Below are 19,003 nucleotides of genomic sequence, written 5' to 3'. Positions count from 1 at the left end.
AACCATCGCGTTTTACACCAAGCTGACTGCTCCAGCTCAGGTAAAGGGCCACGTCATCAAATATTCGGTACCACCAGATCGATAGCCAACCAATATAATGGTTCAATATAAATTTTGTAATGGTAGAGTACTGCGTCAACTTCTCTATAAACATCGATCTAAAGATTTACCTTTAAATAATTTGGTGCACGATACAAAACCATGACTTTTCTCCGGTTCGGTGTACTACATTGTTAGTCTACCTTTTTTTTTTTGCGAAACACATGTTAACAACTTGGCCAAATTCCAAAATTAGACTCTCCCAATTTAGAGACTTAAGAGAAGAGAAGAAAAAGATGGAAAATTCAAGCATCTCCTAAAGAGATGCCGCAATCTTAAAAGAAAACTATCAAGATATGTAGATGCGATCAAATATATGGAGAGGTTACATGGCATTGTGTAATAGATAATGTGTCAACTTCTATATAAACATCGATATAAGATTTATCTTTAAATAATTTGGTGCACAATACAAAACCATGACTTTTCTCGGATTCAGTGTAGTACATTCTCAGTCTGGAAGTTGGTCGATTACCAAAATTAGACTCTCCTAATTTAGAGACGTAAGAGAAGAAGAAAAAGATAAGAAAATTCAACCACCTCCTAGAAAGATATGCATCAATCTTAAAAGAAATTTGTCTAAGATGTCTAGGTGGGATCCAAATATATGAATAGGTTACCATTCGTGATCGGCAAAAGGAGCACATAGCTCTTTGAGAACGTGCCATTTTGGGATTCTTAATATTTCTTTAGTCGATACAAATCAGATCGCACGAATATCGATTCTTGTTGCAATGACACTATGACTTCAGTTTGCTTAATTCTTAACAAATTATTATTTGCACTTTTTGGGCCGAGAACTATTAGATGATGAAATGTTACAAGTACCTTACTGTCGATGGGTATGTTGCCTGCCACCGAAAGAATAATGATCATAATTCATAAATATGAGTACTAACTGAGTTGAAAACTCAAATTCGGGTGAACATGTTCCACCATAAGAAATCTAGCCAGCCAAACTATGCTTATTATACCTACACAATAAGTTTTCTTCACATATTTCCTAAAAAAATAGTTATTATACTTGTAAATTATTTTTGTACTTTATGTCCATAGTGACTGGATGGCTTTATTCTAGTCCAGTAAAGTAAAGAAGATGTTACAAGTGATCCAAGATCCGGGTGGATTTGTTAACTTTGGGCGATGGTGTTTAAAGTGACAATTATCTAAGTTAAGCTAAACAAAGTGGTGGACGTGTCATTTTCTACCAGATTACCACGACGTAACCCGCTATCTAGAAAAAATCTATAAACCACCCCCAGATTCTTTAGCTTTATTAATGCTTCGTCTCGTTGACGTTTAATCCCATATTAAGACGTCGTCACGTTGACGTGGCTTGTGGGAGATGTTGGTGACTAATGTTTTTGGTAATGGTAATGTTGGTGGCTAGGCCAGACGATTATAGTTTTTTAAAGTCCTAATAAAATTATAGTTTATTTAAGTCCTAATTGATCTGAATATGCTAATTTTACAATCACACAAGCTACCAGGGGCGGATCCAGGGCCCGGGCTGCCCGGGCTGCAGCCCGGGGCGAGACCATGGAGTCCCTTTAACCTATATGCTGTTTAGCCTAACAAAATGAGGCTTAGGAGACAAAATTAGACTATTTTAGGTGTGATTCAACAGCTCAGCCCGGGGCGCAGCCCCGTTCTGGATCCGCCCCTGCAAGCTACCTCTTCTTAGCTTTTTACAGGCATGTTCATTGTGCCTTTTAAAAATCTTTAGTTGATTCAAATAAGTCAACTTTCATAACAATCTACAAGCTACAAGTCGACTTTTCACAATCTAAGCGGATACAGATTAACTGGGCCTGAGAGCAAGTGCTAGGATGATGAATGCTTGATTAGGGAGTTCAAAGCAGAGGACCCTGCAAGAGATGAGTAGAAATTTAGAAAGAGTCGTCGTCAAGATATATCATTTACTCTTTGATAAGCCCTCATCATACGGGTGTTAGCATGCTGTCTGTGTCTGAGTTTATTTTGAGAGTGGTTACTGTTTCTTCTGAAGTTTGAAGTGTAACATTTTGCATAGGTTTTTTTTCTCTGAAGTTCAGTGTTTGTTCATGCTGCTGTGACACTTCCATATTTGAAATTATTCCCATCTCCTATGTAGTTAAATTATTCTGGGCAGATAATTTCACCATGGAAACATAATTCTGGTTGTCTTTGCATAATACTTTAGCCATTCGATGTGAGAGTTCTTTCTCCGAAGTTCAGTGTTTGGTTCTTTGCTAATGCAATGCTAAAACTTTTAGCTCTGATGCATGGAAGTATATGTTTAGCAATATGTGATTATGTTTGCTTTCATAAGAGGCATCTTGTTCATGTTGGAACCTCATGATATAATAAATCTGTAAACAGGCTGCTACTTCTGGCCTACAAGTACGTGCCAACAAGTAATTTGTACCTGATGTCACTTTAAATACAAGTAATTTGTTATGGATATGGATATGTATGGCATAGAAAAAAAATGCACTTCGGGCCTCCATTCCCTGACATTCAGGCACCATTGCCTTGCACGTTATTTAGTGAAATTGCTTGAACAAATGTCTCCATTTAGTGAGATTGTGTTGACGGTTAAAATTGGCAGGTCTGGATGATAAGGTCTCTGAACCGATCTCCTCACCGGTCAGACCGGTTGAACCAAAATTTTCAAAATACAAATTGAACTTTATCATTGTGTAGCTCTCGTCGAGTAGATAAAAATGCATATGTAGAATGTCCGATTTGGAGTTCGGATGAGAGAGTTATAATCTCGGGAAGATCTGCACCCAAAAAACCGGCCAAACCGGTTTGCCAAGGCGGTCAGACCGGTTTGGTCTGTGTAGTCCGAGTTAGGAGTTGTATTTTGACATGAAATTTGCTAGGTTTCGACTTCTAATAGGGCAAGACCTCCCCACCCTATAAAGGGTCACGACCGATTAAGGGTATCCATCGATCAAAACCAATCTATCTTTTATTGTTTTACCTTTCTTCCTTGTTACATACTTTTCCAACCCGCATGTGCTGTTCTTCTCTTGTCTTCATGGCATAAGGAGGCGGCCTAGCTGTCTTGCCAAGCTTAGGGCAACCCAAGGTGCGCCTGTTCCAATGGGATTCCTCCCGAACAGGCGCTCGTTGGATCCTCACGGGCTTCCTGATGAGACCGGTCTGACTGGTTGATCTGATCGGCCCGCGCAAAGGAGCTGCAAGGAGCTCCTACATATTGGTCCGATTTTAGCAACAACAGATTGCTTGGATAAAGGTCCATGCAAAGCATGGAAAGGTACACTCCGCTTGCCTCCTCATTATGCTACTTTGAGATCTTCCAAAACCGCAAAAATCGGACACCTATTTTTTAATTTCCGCACTGCTTCTAATAAGTGCTTTTTACTCAACTGTGAGTGCATTGTGTGATACATATATCAAATAGCCAAATTGTTACTGACTACTGTTATTTATTTTTATCATGTTTTTATGTAGAATCCTTGAGGTTGATCAACCGGGATTAAAAGGGTGACCTTTAGTCCCGGTTATTCTTACCACTCGGGATGAAAAGGTTCCCCACGGGTAGCTGATTTTTTCACCCGGGATTAAAGGGTCCTCACGGGTGGCTGATTTTTGAACTGGACAAAAGATGACTTTTAGTTCCGGTTGCAAATACCAACCAGGAGTAAAGCTCCGCACACCACCTTTTGTACCGGGCCTACTTTAAACCGGGATTAAAAGGGGCGTATCGAAAGTCAGTTCTCTACTTCCTGTAGGATGAGATAATAATACCCTGATAATTGTTATAGATAATAGTATTGCTTGGTCCTCGTGGTTGGGAAGCAGTCAGAGGTTGAGGTTGTTCTAAATGAGAAGAAAATCTGTGCAACCGTAATTGTATTGCTTGACTCATAATATACTGATTGTTTATGTTTGACCTCATCCACGGGCATGTACGATCTCATTGTGTTTTAAACCTTCCTATGCATCTCTCCTTGTTGTTTTATTATTAGTTTCGACCTCTTATGGTTTCTGATATTAAAGAATTTATAAATGGTATGCTTGATTTATTATCATCATTTGCATTCTATTAATTGCTTGACCATGAAATCATGGCATTGCGCTTGTAAACTATTGCACCAAGAAAAATATATATATGGGAGGCCTGAGCTTTAATTAAATTATTTTCGAACACGTGCGTGCCGTGCACTTCACTGGTGTTAAAAAACGATATTTACAAGAGAGTTGTTTTATTGATTGGGGAGCGGAACCACGAAAGATCAAGGTGGCTGACAGTAGGACCTTCTGAGTCTGTGTGGGACCCAGTTTTCAAGCAGGTCTATTGGGCCGAGCCCATATGTGTATTAGCCCAGCCGCCAGTTTTTAATCCATCATTGGCATTAGCTGACTTTTACACTACTAGTAGTACCAGGCTCAGACTCAGAAACGAAGCTGATCGAGGGGAGGCGCCCGGCCAAGTGCTCTGGTATCAAGTCTGCTGCTTGCGGCTTCCCGAAAGCGCGTGCGAAGATGTCGGCACGCACCACACACACGTGCAGGGGAGGAAGGATACTGTAGCTAGCTAGCTAGCTTTGCCCTCAAAAGAGCAACGCAAAGATACTGTAGCTTTAAGGATACAGAGACTCTCTGGTTCGTTGCTGCGGATCGGATGCTCCGAGGAGACGGACAAAGATGTGTCCCCCCGCGTTTGTTGCTTGCCTCTACGATCACCATCGTGCGCGGCCCGGAATCGCTTGGCTAGGGGGTCTATATATCCATCGTGTAGATACTACTACTGGTGTCTTTTGTGACAGTGTTTCAAAAAGCACTACAGGCCGGCGTGACTAAGCATTTGTTGTTTCTGCAAGTGGCTTGTGGTTACATACAGTGGTGGCTATACGTTATATGTACAGAGAAAATGTGGCATGCTACGATAAATGATTTCACATTTTTCATAACCATAGTTGTTCGCCTTTCTCACATATCTAATTTGTCTTGCTTTCATATGTAAATCAGGTACTAGACCTCTTGAAACCAATGGCCTGAAGCAATTATCTTTACAATGGTGATGCTAAATTGGGCACTCGGTAAGAGAATGGAGGGGAGGTTGACATAGCATCACCTTATCTTAACCACATATGTTCAATTCAATCGAGCGTCAATGTTGTAAACGACGCAAGCCTAAAAGCGATATATACTGAAATAATTCGTTCAAGCAATTTTAAGGCCGACACTTATAGGGTTCCTTTGGAACGCAAATCCCCTTTGGGATCCTAGCGATTTCCCGGAGCCGAAAGCTCTCGTGGAGAATCAGCTACGAGCCAAATTGATCGGTTCTTTGGAAACCCTCGCGAAGGGGCTCGCCCACCCGACCCATGCATTTTCCCCGGGGCGGACCTCTCCCACCTGGAGACATTAGGCGCGTCCTCCCCGTGCCTTCGCGAGCGACGCGCTGCCTCCACCTCCCTGCGGCTCTCCGTCACCGCTCCTCGTCGCCTCTCCGTCGCCTCCCCGTCGTCGCCGTCACCTCCCCATCCTCCCCGTTGCCATCCGCTCCCTCTACCTCCGCCACCCGCTCCCGCTGCCTCCGCCGCACAGGTGAAGCTCTTCTTCTCTTTGCTCTCTCCCTCTCTTCTACACTCGTCTTCGATCTGCTCCTCGTGGATCACTCACTTTCTCCTCTAATATTTGCAGGAACCGTCTGGATCTAGGTTCGTGACTCATGCTAAGGTATAAAATCGAGTTCTTGCTATGGGATTTTGATTTGTGCTTATTTTTCGTGCTTCGTTTGGTCCTTTGCATGTTGCTTTTATGCAAAAAACTCAACAATCTTTTACTGCACTGTTCAATTGGTACTGCTTGGAGTTGAATAGACTTATCTTGGTTTACTCACTGATGTGTAGATAGTAGATATGCTTAAATTGGTTACTCCTATTTTGAACAGCTAATTCACAATGCAGATGATACTACGGTTTCTTGCTTAGTCAATAATTTTGGACTGTACTGTTCAATTGGTAGTGCTAGGTGTTGAATGGACTTAATTTGGTTTACTGATGTGTAGATATGCTTCGATGATGAGTTGTATTTGAATAACCGATTGATGATTGGGATCAATTCCAATGTTCTGATGAAAGCTAATGGATTCTTGATTGGGATTTTAGGGGTTCAAGTGGCATTTTGCTAGCTTAGTTTAATTTCTTCACCATCATTGGTGATGCATGTAGAATGGAGAAAAAATAGAGACATGATTGGTGTAGTTTAGAGCTGACTGTTCCCTTTTTTCTTTATGAAGAAGGGAGTTGCTACTGTTTTTTTAGGCATACAGCAATTGGAGCTGCTATATACTGATTTTTGAGGCATAGAGCTATTGGCGGTTAATCTTTGCCTTGCTGTTGAATTTAATAGAAGTGCATTCCTATTTTCGATCTAAATAATGTTGATTCAAATAGGTGAAAATAATGAAGTGTTCTCTATTATCAAATTTGCATTTTCTGATCATATTATGAAGTTAAAATATATTTATGTTCTCCGTCAAAAGTCATTATGGCATCATATTTGTGATACAATTCTATTGAGAGAAATGTTTTAGAATTCTTTGGGTTTGTTTAGTCTAACATGCACTTGCTTCACAAGCCTGATGCCTGAAATACAAACACAGTTTCACTTCTGTCCAATAGACAAATTATAGGGATCATTGTATGTCTATTTTTTTAGAACAGGGTCCATGGTTTCTATTAGAAACTTTTTGTTGAGTTTTAAACGTTAGCAAATTGTTCCTTGAAGACTGGCCTATAAAAAATGGTTGAGTTGTTTGGTACAAGGAAAATAAAATTAAAAAAACCTAGTTGGACTCGTCCTTATAATTAACTCACTGTACATATTAAGTCAAAACTATTCAAATCCTTATTTCCTTGGATGGGATCATTGTAAACAAAAATGCTTGATCACTTTGATCCTCATGGTTTGCAAATTATTTATGTTAGGTAATGGTAGAATACTCTGGTTCCATTTATCTGAGTTCAGTTGAGATTCCTTACTCATGTGCTGTCTGATTTTTTTTCCTTAAGGTTGCTATAATTTTTCAAATCTGCTATAATTTATCGTACCTTCTATGATAGCTGTCTGATTTTTTGATCCTATGAATTACATATGGTTGAACGCCTTATGCATTTGAGTAACTTCTTTTTTTTAGACCATATGCATTTGAGTAACATAATTTACTTACCTTACCATATACATACATATAGATAATGGAATCTTGGGAGGATGAAGTTAGGAGATTCATGCTAGAGGAGGAAGAGGATGAAGAGCTATTCCTAGCTATGGTCCCCGCTCTTCAGCAGTGTCTATATGAGGAGAAAAGGCCGGAGCACACCTCAACTCTGCCTGATGCTGAAAAGGTCATACAAATCTTGGAAGGCCACGAGAATTGGTGCAAAGTGGAGTTCAGGATGGAGCCTGAGATATTTAGAGTTATAGCAAATTATCTTAGAGTGGAGAATTCATTACGTGACACCCGTGGTGTTAGAGTTGAGGAGCAATTGGGAATGTTTATGTTCATGCTCTCTCATAATGCAAGCACCGATAGGCTAAAAAAGGAATTCCAACATAGTGGTGAGACAATTCATAGAAAAATAACAGAGTTCTTTGATATAATTACAACACTAACTCATAGATTTTTGAATCTCCCAAATGTGAACCATACACATGTGAAGATTGTATCAGACCCTTGCTTTATGCCTTTCTTCCAGAACTGTATTGGGGCTATTGATGGCACTCATGTTCCTATCACCATTGCACAAGAAAGAGCCGCTCCCTACAGAAATAGGAAAGGAACCTTGTCACAGAACGTGATGTGTGCATGCGACTTTGATTTAAATTTCACTTTCATCTCATGTGGTTGGGAAGGGTTTTCATGTGCATGTGGGGAAGTTCTACCTTGTAGATGGTGGATACGCAAATACTTCATCATTCATTGCTCCATACCGAGGAGTTAGGTATCACCTTAGTGAGTTTAGGAGACATAGAAATCAGTATGCAAATTACAAAGAATTGTCCAACCATCGGCATGCGCAGCTACGCAATCATATTGAAAGGGCCTTTGGTGTGCTAAAAAAGCGGTTTCCAATCTTGAAAGTTGGGACATTTCATCCAATAGAGAATCAAATTAAAATTCCAGCAACAGCTGTAGTATTTCATAATCTCATTAGAGGGCTAAATGGGGATGAAGGGTGGCTGGATCACCAACCAAATAATATCAACCCATCTGATTATGTTGAGTTGCCAGATGGGGTTAACAACTACCCAAATGAATTGCAATCAAATGATGGAAGCACCCTATGAGATCAAATTGCTCTTCAGATGTGGGCTGCCCGTTATAATTAGGTGAAGCATAAATATTTTCATGATAGCCTTGTTATCTTTTTTGCTTCATTGCTTATTTCTGTATTGTTTTCATGACAACCTTTATCTAATCTTATTTATTTCTTGCAGCCATGTCAACGGAAAGGGCTACATGAGCTACACGTATGAGAAAGGACTTGTGGATATTCTGAAAGAGCTTGTCAACATCCCAATGTTTAAGGGATAAAATGGGTGGACAACTGAAGGTTGGAGGAATATCACAAATAAATTCAACGATATGTTTCCAACGACACATTTCACGAAGCAGTAAGTGCAAGAAAAGAAGAAAGAGCTAAAAGAAAACTATAAGATAATAAAAGAAGCGAGGAAAAGTGGTGTTGGCTGGAACGACACTTTGGGTATGATCATTGCAGAACCAAAAAGTTGGGAAAAGTTGATTAAGGTTCTATCTCTTAAATGGAGAATCAACTTTATATAACAGCCCTTTATATAACAGCTAACCTTTATACAAACCATCTAATCATATATTTTTGTTGTACTTCAATAGGATAACCACAAAGTTGCCAAGTTCCGCAAGAAGCTATTTTCTTTATATAACAACTTAGAATTATTGTATGAAGGTAATGATTTTATCTTGCTGTTCATTGCCTCTGTTCTTGTTTTAGTGTTGTGGTGTGGATGGTGCTTTAGAGAGTCACTTCATTTTATTCTTACAAATAATATCGAGTCAAAACTGATTTTGTTTTTTCCAAATAATATCCTGTAAGATCATGTTGCTTATGTAATGCACAATTGTTTTCTAAATTTAATTATAACCTGCTGATGCTAACTTGGTGATGCTAACCTGGTGAAGTTGCTATCCTATAAGATCATGTTCCTAGTTTGAACACTCGCTATTGTAGATGCTAAGATGTTGATATTGTTACCTTGATTTTTTGTTTAATAGGAATTGTTGCTACAGGGGATTTAAATTTTACATCAATTGAGCCACCACCACAAAGAACTGAGTTGCAAGTTGAACCCGCTCCCCAAAGTAGTGAGCTGCGAGCTGAACCCACTCCCCAAACAAGTATCTCAGATCAAAGCAATCATAGCATGGCTTCTATTGATAGAAATCCACTCAGTTTTGGTCTTGGTGGTGTAGAAAGCACAGAAGTTCAATTTGCTCTAGCTAGTTGTAATTCAGAGGACCAAGATGTTACCGGTGGAAAGAAACGCAAACAAAGTCAGATGGCAGCAAAACTTGGGGATTACATTGACTTTAGAAAGGATCAGATTGAAAAAACTCTAGAAAAGTTAGAAGAGACGTGAAGAAGACTACTCAATCGAGAAATGTATTGACATTGTGGATGCCATGGAAGGGCTGTCGGATGAATAAAAAGCTGATGCAAATAAAGTTTTCCAAAGTGAAAGGAACAGAAAAATATTGGTGGGCACCAAAAACCTAAGTGTCCAGCTGATTTGGTTGAAGAAAAAGATTGCTCGGGTAGGTTCCCTTTCTTAGTATAAAACCTCATCTCCCAGCACACATTCATCCAAGTCAGTATGCATTCATTCAGGGAAACAACAAGCTAGATGAGTAACTTGGCTGTATTTGCATCCATTCCTCTCCATTACATGTCTAATATCACTGATGTTACATATTTTTTGCTGCAGCTGTCTGCCTCAAGTGCTGCCTCAAGTGCAGCTTGTACCCACTTCACATGATGAATACAACTTTTGTTTCAATTGGACTTTTCAATATTGGCTACTGTTCCTTTTTGTCAATCAATGAGGGTTGAGGAGCATGGAGAGACAGGATGTTGAATAGTAGTTCATTGGTGTATTTTACTAGCTAAATATCTTATACTAAGTTACATATTGTACTTGCTTTGTGAGTTGTGATATTGCACTCATGGCAATTTGGTGGTTGATACAAGTTATATATTGTACTTGCTTTGTGACTTGTGATGTTGCACTCATGGCTTATTTTCTATGACTTATTTTGGATTTATTCATGATTTTTTGAGATGCTAGATTAGCATATGTATTGTTCTGTATCGTCTGAAGCTTGCATAAGTCCCCCAAGGCAACAAAATGGCTCCGTTCGGACAGTGCAATGTCTTTCAATCAAAGAGGACACTAGGCTGCACTGTCCTGCCATGTGCTGCCAAATAGCAACGGGGAAGGAGGGGGCAGCGCTGTCCTGCCATGGAAGGGATTGAGAAATAAAAAAAATCCCCGAAGGGTCATCTCATCCTGGGGCTAATTATCCATGCGCTACCAAATTAAGCCATAGGCATATGCCATGAAAGTTCATGTACCTCGAAATCTCGAAATGCAAGCCTGCAAGAGTATATATGTCGTCTGCATACCCCATTATCCCCGATCCACGATTAGCTGGAGCTGAGGATCCGCTGGAGCTCGCCGCGGCGTGGGGCCGCCATGTGACGTCAGTTCAAAAGCAAGGGACACAGGAGCGGAGTGGGAGGTGGGCAGACGAATAAAAGAGAGCCGCAGCGCGGGGCCGACCGACAAAACACCCAGAACCAAAGACGTACTAGAGAGAGAGACGCCATGTTGGATTCAAGCCTTGAAGAGTACAGTACTATACTATAGCTCTCTCTCCCTCTCATTTGCTCTCCTTTCTCTCTCTCCCCCGTCGACGAGCAACTGAGCAAGCTAGCAAACATAATGAATCATCACGTGTACGGATTCTGTGGGTGTCTTTTGAGATGTCAACAGCACTGTTCATCACTGACTGGCCCTGCATGCAGTACAAGGAGAATTTACAATTTTTCAAACTGCTGCGCGTTGCTCAAGGAGCATGTACTCGTACTAGATTTCATTCTGACTGACTGTCGGCAAATATCCTCCCATCTCCCCCACCGAAAGAGAAAAAAAAAATTACTAAGATCCCTCCCATCTTCAGGTACTTTAATTGCAGTACTGTTAGAATATAATGTACTCTCTAACCTTCTAGCTAGATTGATACGTACATGGTTTTTGTCCAAACATGTTAATTCAGTTTCTGCAGTCGTTTTGTCCCTCCAAAAGCTCAAGTTAATTGAACTTAATTGTATTATTAGTAGCTTAATTAGAGGGACAGATCAACGTCTATAGGTGACTGAACCTGATGAGGGATAGTGTGTGCATGCGTGCGGTATGTGTGTGATGAGTAAGATTCATGCAGACAATCTACAAGAGAATGAGGTCAACAAAGAAAGAAAAAAATAATGATTTTTACATGTGAGATGTATTCATGATTAAGAACTTCCAAGTGCAAGTAGTAGTTCCATTTTTTTAACAGAAGCTTATAAATGTTTAAATCATCTTGGAGAGGACAATTATACATTCTTACAGAATGAACAAACTAAATAAATAAAGACTGCACACATTTGATGTGCATTACTGATCGAAACACATGCATGCATCCACATCTTAATCTGGATAGTCTCATTGAAAAAACTGTATACCCACGACTAATCCTCACACAAAAATTATTGTGGAGTAAGGACACATCGATCTATGGTGTATAGTACTAATACATGTTTCCAAAGACTAACACTAAAAATCTACCTTCAATTAATTTTTTAATCACTTATATGTATGAATTGATGCGATCTATAATTTAAATGCAACCTGTATATATGTTTTTTAAGATTCTAAATCATTTGGTGTGGGAACATCGACGTCTGAGATAATTTGAAGGATACCAATATTTTAGGGGAGTAACACCTCAAGTAACAAAATAGTTACTTAAGTCTAGAAGAGATGATCAGTGCTACAAATTTTTATTGTACCCTTTTTTGCGAAGAATAAAAACGATCAGTAAATATTTTTTTTTTCTCAATGAACCTATGCATATATACGATTCCACCACCATGACTTTAAAAAATATTTATAAATAGAAATATTTCTCATTAAAGTTACAAAAGAGACCATTTGAATGCACAATATCACATACTTTTAATTGCAAGGAGTATATCTTATGTAAACAGCCATCTAATTTAATCAGGTAGCTACATAAAATTCTCCACGAAGACAATTGCTTGTGTTCTATGTAGGAAACATTAATAGAGAATCAGCCTCGCTCTATATAATAAGAAAAATATCAAAATAAAGCCTCTGTGTATCGAAAAAAAACGCTTGACGCACCGTACCGTTGGCGAGTCATTATGACGGAAACTCCAAATACAGGTGGAAAATTGATGAAGACAACATGACATATCATCATGCTGGCAACCAGAACAAAAAAGATGACGATGAGCTCACCCGGAAACAAAAATACAACGGAACCGAAAGAAAAGGACGAGAGAGAGACGGCATTGCACTTGGAAAAGAAGTAAGATGACTAGAGAAGCAATTATATGGATTCGAGAAGCTTATGTTATGTATGCACATTTAATTCAGATATATCGTATCGATACCGACATGTGATGTGCAACTTTTGGTGTATGCTTACATCTTTTTTCTTTGCACATACACACACGGCAATGGGCAAAATTTTTAAACAAATAATTAAAGTATGTACGCTAGTAGGATGCTGATCATTCCCTGTGAAGTCAACACAAAAACTCTTAATATTTTCCTTTTGCAAGCGGGACATCACAACTAATGTTGTATAAAACTCTATAATACCGAAGGTTCAACAACTACTGTTCAAATATTATGTGTGTGTGGACCCTTTGTTCTGCGCTCCAACGATAGTGCCATCTGAGACGACTGAAATGTGAATATGAATGGGGCCTAGAAAATGGAGGGAAAACTAAGACAATATAATAATGGATAAGAGTCACCACAGGCTGCACTAACACAATCATGCTAGTTTTTAAGCAGGAACACATCAGACTAGAAGTTCAAATCAATGTGACCCCATGGCACTCAAATCAGCAAACAGTAAAAGCTTGAGCATGTATCCTGAATATATATGGAGAAAGATATCATATCTGAGATAGAGCAGAGAAATTTATCTTCCTCTCCTTCCTGCAAATTAAATTTTCTTGAAGTTAACTGATATGTTCTCTTATATATGTACTCCTCCTAGCATGATCCTACAAAGTCCCTTAGACCTCTCTTATACCAACAAACAATAACAATAATAGAAAATAAGCAACTAAAAATTTAAGATTGATGAGGAGGTGGGATTAGAATTGGGATCGATCGAGTTGATGGAATCAAAAGGGTAGATGATCTACAATTATCACGAACTTGGCGCTGATCCTTCGGCTTCCTTTCTTGTCGTCGTCGTCGTCGCTGCAGCAGCACTGGTACTACTTGCACTAGCACTGGATGAAGCACCTGTAGGAGGAGGAGGAGGAGGAGGAGCCGAGGATGCCGGCGTGGCCTGTTGTGGCTCACCGGACGGCGACGGCTCGTCGTCCTCCTCCTCGGCGGCGCCTCCCGACGTCCCCGCGCCCTCTGCGGTCACAACGGGGGGCGGCGCGACGGGAGGTGCGGCGGCCGCGCTCCCGCGCTTGCGCTTCTTCTTCTCGTAGGGGATGCCGCGCGCCTTGGCCTGCGCCTCCCGCACCTCGCGGAGGTAGATGCGCACGGCGCGGGCGGCGAAGGGGTTGGACTCGGGGCGGCCGCCGGACTCCTCGTAGGCGGCGCGGAGGCGGCCGATGAGCGCGTCGAGGCTTCCCCAGGCCTGGCGCAGCGGGCACGCGCAGGGCGCCGGCGGGTTGGGCTGGCCGAAGTAGGCGCAGCCCTCGGCGTGGACCTTGGTCTTGCCGAACTGGTCCAGGTAGCGGAGGAACTCGATGACGTGCGCGCCGCTGCAGCGCGCCAGCGTCAGCGGCGGCTTGTGGTTGCGCAGGTACTGCAGGAACGTGTTCCAGTCGCGCCGCTTCTGCGACTCGTACCGGCTCAGTCCCGCCGGGGGTGGCGCCGGCGGTTGCTGAGCCAGCGGCAGCGGCTGCGGCGGCTGGGCCTGCGCTGGCGGCGCTTCCTGCTGAGCCGCCGCCGCTGCCGGCTGTTGCCTCCGCGATCCTTCCTGCTGCGGCGCTTCCTGCTCTGACTGCCGGCTCGACGACGCGGCGGCGGAGGACGACGTCGTCGTCGACGGCCCGGCCTCCGCCGGCGCGCTCGTCCCTCCGCCGCCTGGCGCGTCGGGGCCAGGCTCCATGGCCAGCAGCTCTTTGCTCCCTGGCTCTGCCTGCCTGCTGGCTAGTGTAGGTGGGAGCGGGGGAGAGAGAAGGAGGGTAGCTAGGCAGAGAGAGAATCAAGGATGGGAGGGAGGTAGAAGAAAGGGAGAAAGAAGCGGCTGGTTGGGAGTGTGGCATCCTTTGCGGCTTTTGTCGCTGGTTGGGTTAATAGCGTCTCCACTACACGCTGTCGACTGCTTAATCGTAATCATTTCTCCTTTTTTTTCCATTTATATATGTTTTTTCTTTTATTATGGCTGTAGTATACGTGCTATTCCTATGTTTCAATTCCTTGGATTTCTAATGTCTTTGTTCGATACATATATCTATATATAATATATATACCCATATATAATATCTATATAATATATGCCTTTCTTGACAGAAATTTCTTCTCAACGTCTTTTTGTCACATTAGTGTGTACAGGATTTTGGATCCATCGCTCGTGCTGTGCAAGAGTGATTTCATTCTGCTCCATATGCATGCACTTTGCTCGTTTTTTTTCGTTGTAGCCTTTAGTTTGAACGGGATTTTGGACGCATCACCGGGGCTGTGGAAGAGTGATGTGGCAAGGCCGGGTCAGGTCACAGGTGGGACATCGTGGAATATCTTGTCAGCTTCTGAAAATAGTATACTTGCCAACAGCTGGCTGATTTGATTTATGACATCATCATTCAACAATGTTTGTAATGGTGTAGATGCAGTCGGTTTATTTCCGTCGTGAAATTCATTTTAGCGGTGACACAAAGCAAACAAATTCATTGTTTTCCGAGTGACATTGCAACAACATGTGTGCATAAATTCGTAGGTCCAAACACAATGAACTGTTCCCAAACATAAAAAAAAGACATGCAAAAATAACTGTTTCGAGTATTGGGGTCACGGCAAATGCTTACCTTCTTCCCGAGGCGCACTGCAAGGTACTCCATCCATCCTGAAATATAAGGTATCTAGAGATTTTAGAACATATTAACAGTAGTAAAAGACGCATGTACTCCTGAGTCAACACGCGGAGTTGTGTTGTCTGCTCTTTTAATGGTAGTTGCATATAACAAGAAACTTATTTTAATAATAATCCACCCTACCCGTATCTTGTCAATTCCGAAAAGAATTAAATGAGCAATCATCTAAATGTACCTATGATGTCTTTTATTTTTGGATAAATTTTGAACGCTTGGATGCCTTGTATTGCAGGACAGAGGAAGTATAACTAAATCGCCTACATGTAATTTTTTGAGGGTTTTGGGCGTTATATATATGACCCAAGGGGAAATAAATCTTTGTTAATATATTCTTGAAAAATTGATTATTCCGTGGCCTTGCTTCTCGAAAAATTACATTCCAAAAATGTCCACGTATGAGAAAAGATATATGTCACATTGCTTCTACGAGAATTCCATTTGTATCAGTATAAGCAAAGTGTGGAAGGAAGGAATCATTTTGTTGCCTAAGACAAGGGAGCTAGAAATTAATATGAACGTGGTCAATATCACTGCAATGTCCATATGTTTAGACGTTCTAATAATAGAAATGCCTAAAAAGAAGAACTATTTGTAAATATATTTGATCTCTGGCACCAAAACATATTTGTAAAAAGAAGAACTATTTGTAAATATATTACTTTAAATGAGATACAGTAAGGGGCTGAATTATTAGTATTTTGTGCTGCAATATAGGAGGTGACGTTCGTTTATTGTATAGGGTGGTTAGCTGCTAGGTGCTAGCTAATTGGGTTAAATTAGGAGACCAAGTTCGCTTTTCTTTCTGCCCAAAATGCAAAAGGGAGCAAAAGATTCGTGTGAAGAAGACCTCTGATGGAACACTCTTTTGCTAGACGACGACACGTTGCACGAGATAGACCCCTCTATCAGTACAATTCCTCCTTATTTGTCTAATTAAGCTCACTTTTTTGCAGATTCAAGAAGACACTATCAAAAAGCTTTAACAAATTACTACATTTAGAGGTTGGCCACTTCGCCAATTAACCTCTTTTCACGTTATTGCTGGCATATTGTTATAGAGAAAAACTATAATAAATAATAGTAGATATTTTCTGACTTCCGAAAAAACAACGGCAATTTCATACAACATATTTCATATCACTGACAAAAAATAATTATGATAGATATAGTATTATTTCTTGAAAAACATATTATTGAGTTATTCTATTTTTTTGGAGGGTGTTATCAAACTATTCATAACAACTCAAATGTTGCCATTGGAATAATTTCGTCATCCAAAGTTTGCCATTATTGTGTAAATGGAAGGTGGGGCCCACCTCAGTCATTGACTGTGGAAATTTCGGATTCAAGACATTTTCAATAACATGAGGATAATTTTTCCACTCATGTTTGTACACAAATTCAATTTTTCTCTATGACTGCATTTTTTTAGAAATATAATTAGTAAACATATCGTGTAGTTTACTCATGTTCACTTGTAAACAAATTTCAGTATAACCGGACAATTCCCTGAACTAATTGGATACTTCCATGATAACCACAATTGTACCATCTTTCTTTATAAAAAAACTAAGAATATTTCATTTTCAAAACTAGAGGAATCACAATATATAATAGTCTTTCTTTTGCTCTCCTGTTTGATCCTGCTAACATTATTGGTCATAGACAACAGGAAAAAAATAACTCAACTTAGATTATCCCCACTCTACAAGTATTGTACCCAAGCTATTGTAAGCTACTTGTATAGCTTTCACCACACGAAACAGATTCATATTAAAAAAATCACGAGTGGTTGAGGGCCAAAGCATAAAAAAACAAAGTCAGTTATAGTTTGGTGCATGCACTGTACGCACACTGATGGAGCAACAGATGGGACAAACCCTAATCATGATCGCACACACTAAGCATAGATTAGAATTCAAAGGACACAAGGGATTAATTGAAAATGTAGTGCTTGACAATCAGGGGCACTACTCATACTCTTTTCTTTTGCTTTGTTTTTGCTAGTAGGGCACCATACTCTCAGATCGACTATCGATCTTACTGTCATCACGAGCAATATACGTTCAAAAAGATAATGCGCGTTTAATTTGTTATTCTCTCTTGGAGGGGCCAGCATGAATGATTAATCCACCACTAATTAAAGATTTGCTTGCTTAAAGGTAGTCTAATGATAGCTACGTCGTACGGATCCATGCATCACCTGATTTATTTTTTTTGGGTGCAGTTAAACAAATAGAAAGTGCCCTCACAAGAGTAGTATTTGGAGCAGAGATGTTCAAGGCTGCGAGAGAGACCAACATGCTGTCAGTTTGTTTCTCTTTTTGGGTGCTCTTTGTATAGATCATGGTCAGTTTTGCCTACTTTTAATTTCCTCTTACATCGTAAAGCGACAAGAAACGGTAGCCTCTTTGTAAATGTTTTTTGTGGATTAATTGGTGAATAAAATTCATGCGATGAAAATAATTGTTGGTAACCTGTCATGAGTCTAACTAGTTGGTGCAAAAAAACTTAGTATATATAGACCATCAGTATGCACCCCATATATGTGATTTTTTTTGTTTCCTCACAAAGATAGGTTGCAAGGTTAAAAAGAATCCAATGCAATTCCACATCAGCAATGGGCCCTAACTCGGCCCGGCCGTCGGGCCCACTAGAGGCCTTAATTTTTCTGTTCGTTAGTAGTAACTGCTAGCAAGTTTCCATAAGGGGAAGAAAACAGATTCTAGTTTTTTATATCAAGAAAAGTTTTTTGTAGTTTGGAGGCAGCAATGGCTATATCATCGAGGCTGATCCCTACACTCTGGTAAACTTTTGGGAGAAAATGAATTATCGAACTTAAATTTTACCAATACTGGTTCAAACCAAGAAGCATAAATGGAATTTTATGCATTGGAGGCGCGCACACACATATGGCTCTCGTCTATCCTCCCATCCCCGTGTCCCTCACCAGGCCCTCTGGATTACTGATCATGGTCATCTGAAGCCGGTGATGTACGCGCAAAGGTCCCCTACCTGACGCGCCAACTGTCGTTGTCAAGATTAGCGGATCAAGACTACGACTAGTAAATTTTTTTTATGCGCGTAAGGCTTCGGATGGTGGCGTGAGAGGGCACGGGGTTAGACTGGTTCGGGCAAGGAAAGCCCTACGTCCAGTATGAGGAGTTGCTCGTGTTACTCACGCGTGGTCTGTAGTAGGGGTTACAAACGGGCGAGAGAGGGAGCTGGTCCCAAGTCTCTTGGGTGTGCACTGATGCTCGTTGGGTGAGTGTGTGGGTTCTGTTGGCTTGAGAGTCCTCCCCATCTTGGGACCCCTGGTTCTCCTTTTATAGCGCAAGGAGGGCTCAGGGTTACAGGTGAGCCGGGTGTGTTGAGAAGTAAAAGAGATAAGCTAAGTAAAGTAAAATACAAGGAGAAGGATCAAGTCCCGGGATCGCCGTCTCCTGCACCGGCCTTCGGCTCCTGTCAGCGCGGCCACCGGAGGA

At 40.9% G+C, this 19,003-nt stretch overlaps 1 protein-coding gene and 1 pseudogene across 1 annotated transcript; one reads left to right on the top strand and one right to left on the bottom strand.

The window, feature by feature from the left end:
• The first annotated feature begins 7,316 nt into the window (after nucleotides 1-7,316).
• LOC117849168 (uncharacterized) lies at nucleotides 7,317-8,409 on the top strand (annotated as a pseudogene).
• A 4,894-nt stretch (nucleotides 8,410-13,303) lies between these two features.
• LOC117847686 (uncharacterized) lies at nucleotides 13,304-14,676 on the bottom strand. Its single transcript, XM_034728934.2, has one exon. It carries the CDS (start codon nucleotides 14,534-14,536, stop codon nucleotides 13,613-13,615), a length of 924 nt encoding a protein of 307 aa, XP_034584825.1. The 5' UTR covers nucleotides 14,537-14,676; the 3' UTR covers nucleotides 13,304-13,612.
• Nucleotides 14,677-19,003: the final 4,327 nt, after the last annotated feature.

Source organism: Setaria viridis, chromosome 3, assembly GCF_005286985.2.
Source record: "Setaria viridis chromosome 3, Setaria_viridis_v4.0, whole genome shotgun sequence".
NCBI lineage: Eukaryota > Viridiplantae > Streptophyta > Magnoliopsida > Poales > Poaceae > Setaria > Setaria viridis.
The sequence above is the reverse complement of the archived record's forward strand: the minus strand, read 5'-3'. Positions and strand labels throughout refer to the sequence as shown.

Bases quoted from the DNA above. Each gene is read 5' to 3' on its own strand.
- LOC117847686 (XM_034728934.2), bottom strand. From the start codon at position 14,536: ATGGAGCCTGGCCCCGACGCGCCAGGCGGCGGAGGGACGAGCGCGCCG.